Source organism: Parus major, unplaced genomic scaffold (genome assembly GCF_001522545.3).
Source record: "Parus major isolate Abel unplaced genomic scaffold, Parus_major1.1 Scaffold341, whole genome shotgun sequence".
Lineage (NCBI taxonomy): Eukaryota > Metazoa > Chordata > Aves > Passeriformes > Paridae > Parus > Parus major.
Window position 1 is genome coordinate 20,356 of NW_015379283.1, and position 1,919 is coordinate 22,274.

At 54.7% G+C, this 1,919-nt stretch overlaps 1 protein-coding gene across 1 annotated transcript in view; it reads left to right on the forward strand.

The window, feature by feature from the left end:
* The window catches only part of EVI5L (ecotropic viral integration site 5 like), a 12,193-nt gene that overhangs the window by 2,044 nt on the left and 8,230 nt on the right, over positions 1 to 1,919 (forward strand). The window contains exons 2-5 of the mRNA XM_033511543.1: positions 23 to 176; positions 582 to 771; positions 1,124 to 1,348; positions 1,819 to 1,893. Of these exons, the coding sequence (XP_033367434.1) occupies positions 40 to 176; positions 582 to 771; positions 1,124 to 1,348; positions 1,819 to 1,893 (627 nt within the window). The 5' untranslated portion in view covers positions 23 to 39. The remainder of the gene's footprint in view (positions 1 to 22; positions 177 to 581; positions 772 to 1,123; positions 1,349 to 1,818; positions 1,894 to 1,919) is intronic.

The following is a 1,919-nucleotide window of genomic DNA, read 5'->3' on the forward strand; positions in this document are numbered from 1 at the left end:
TGTGGGGTTTTGGCCCGTCCAGGTGAGCCCAGGCCGGCCATGGCCTCTCCGGCCGCCAGCCCGGACTCCTCGTCCCACGAGGGGCCCTCGGCCCCCGGAGGGTCCCCAACGTCCGACTCGGAGAACCTGAGCCCGGACGAGCTGGAGCTGCTGGCCAAGCTGGAGGAGCAGAACCGGTGAGGAAAAAGCTCATTTTTGGTGTTTTACACCTTTCATTTGGGCAGGAATTTGAACTCAAATTCATTTCATATGGGTTTAGGGGAATAGCTCCATTTTTGTGGGGAATATCTGCATTTTTTTCATTATTTTGGGAGGAATATTTTCATTTTGGGAGTGGTTTTTGGGGAGAATATATCAGTTTTTAGGAGGAATATCTTCTTTTCGGGGGTAACATCTCAATTTTTGGAGATATTTAGAGATTCTCCAGCTTGGAGTTTTGGCCAAGCTGGGGGAGCAGAACCAGTGAGGAGACTGGGGCAGTTTGGGGGCAGTTTGGGGTCAATCCCATCTCATTCTGGGGACATTTTGGGTCACTCCCAGCCCCTGTGGGCACATTTTGGGTCAGTTTTGGGTGTCCCCAGGCTGCTGGAGGCCGACTCCAAGTCGATGCGCTCGGTGAACGGCTCGCGGCGCAACAGCGGCTCCTCGCTGGTGTCCAGCTCCTCGGCCTCGTCCAACCTCAGCCACCTGGAGGAGGACACCTGGATCCTCTGGGGCCGCATCGTCAACGAGTGGGATGAGTGGAGGAAGAAGAAGGAGAAGCTGCTCAAGGTGACCCCAGTTTGTCATGCTTCGGGGTGAAATTGTCCACTTCCTTGTGTTTTGGGATGGGTTTTTTTCAATTTGTTGTTTTTTGAGGTGGGATTTGTCCTCCTGGGTCACATTTTGGGGTGGATTTGGTCAACTGGACACATTTTGGGGTGGATTTGGTCAACAGGAGGACACAGCTTTGACCACATTTGGGGTCAGAGTGACCCCCCGTGTCCCCAGGAGCTGATCCAGAGGGGGATCCCACAGCATTTCTGGTCTATCACCTGGTGCCTGCTGTGCCCTGGAGCAGCAGGATGGGTTTGGGGTCACGTTTGGAGCTTTGGGGTCACATTTGGGGTGTCCCTGTCCCCAGGAGCTGATCCGGAAGGGGATCCCGCACCATTTCCGGGCCATCGTGTGGCAGCTGCTGTGCAGCGCGGCCGAGCTGCCGCTCAAGGCGCAGTACTCGGAGCTGCTGCGGATGTCGTCGCCCTGCGAGCGCCTGATCCGCCGCGACATCGCCCGCACCTACCCCGAGCACGACTTCTTCAAGGGCCAGGACAGCCTGGGCCAGGAGGTGCTCTTCAACGTCATGAAGGTGACGGGGGTTTGGGGACATGGGGACACTCGGGACAGGGGTCTGGCGTGGGACAGGGACATTGCGAAGGTGACGCAGGTCTGGGGATCTCCATGGAGAGGTTGGGGCCACCCCAGACTCGTTTCTGGTTCCATCCCAAATTCATTTTTGGGGGATTTGGTCCCAGCCCAAATTTTGAGGGATTTGGTTCCATCCCAAACACCTGGAGCCAACAGTTTTTACCTTTTCCTCCCCAAATCCCATCATTCCCAACTTCATTTTTCCCATTAATTTGGAGTTTCTAACCCAAAACTTGATGTCTTTTGGGATCTAAATCCAACTTTTCAGCCATATCCCAATCCTGGGATCCCAAAAAAAATCCCAATTTCCATGGCCAGGGCTTCCCTCTCGAGGAACGTCTGGAGCAGGGGAGCCATGACCCAAATCCATGGATTTTTTTGGATTTTTTTTGATTTTTACCATTTTTCCAGGCCTATTCCCTGGTGGATCGGGAGGTCGGATACTGCCAGGGCAGCGCCTTCATCGTGGGACTGCTGCTGATGCAGGTGGGAATTCTTGGGGTTTTGGTGGG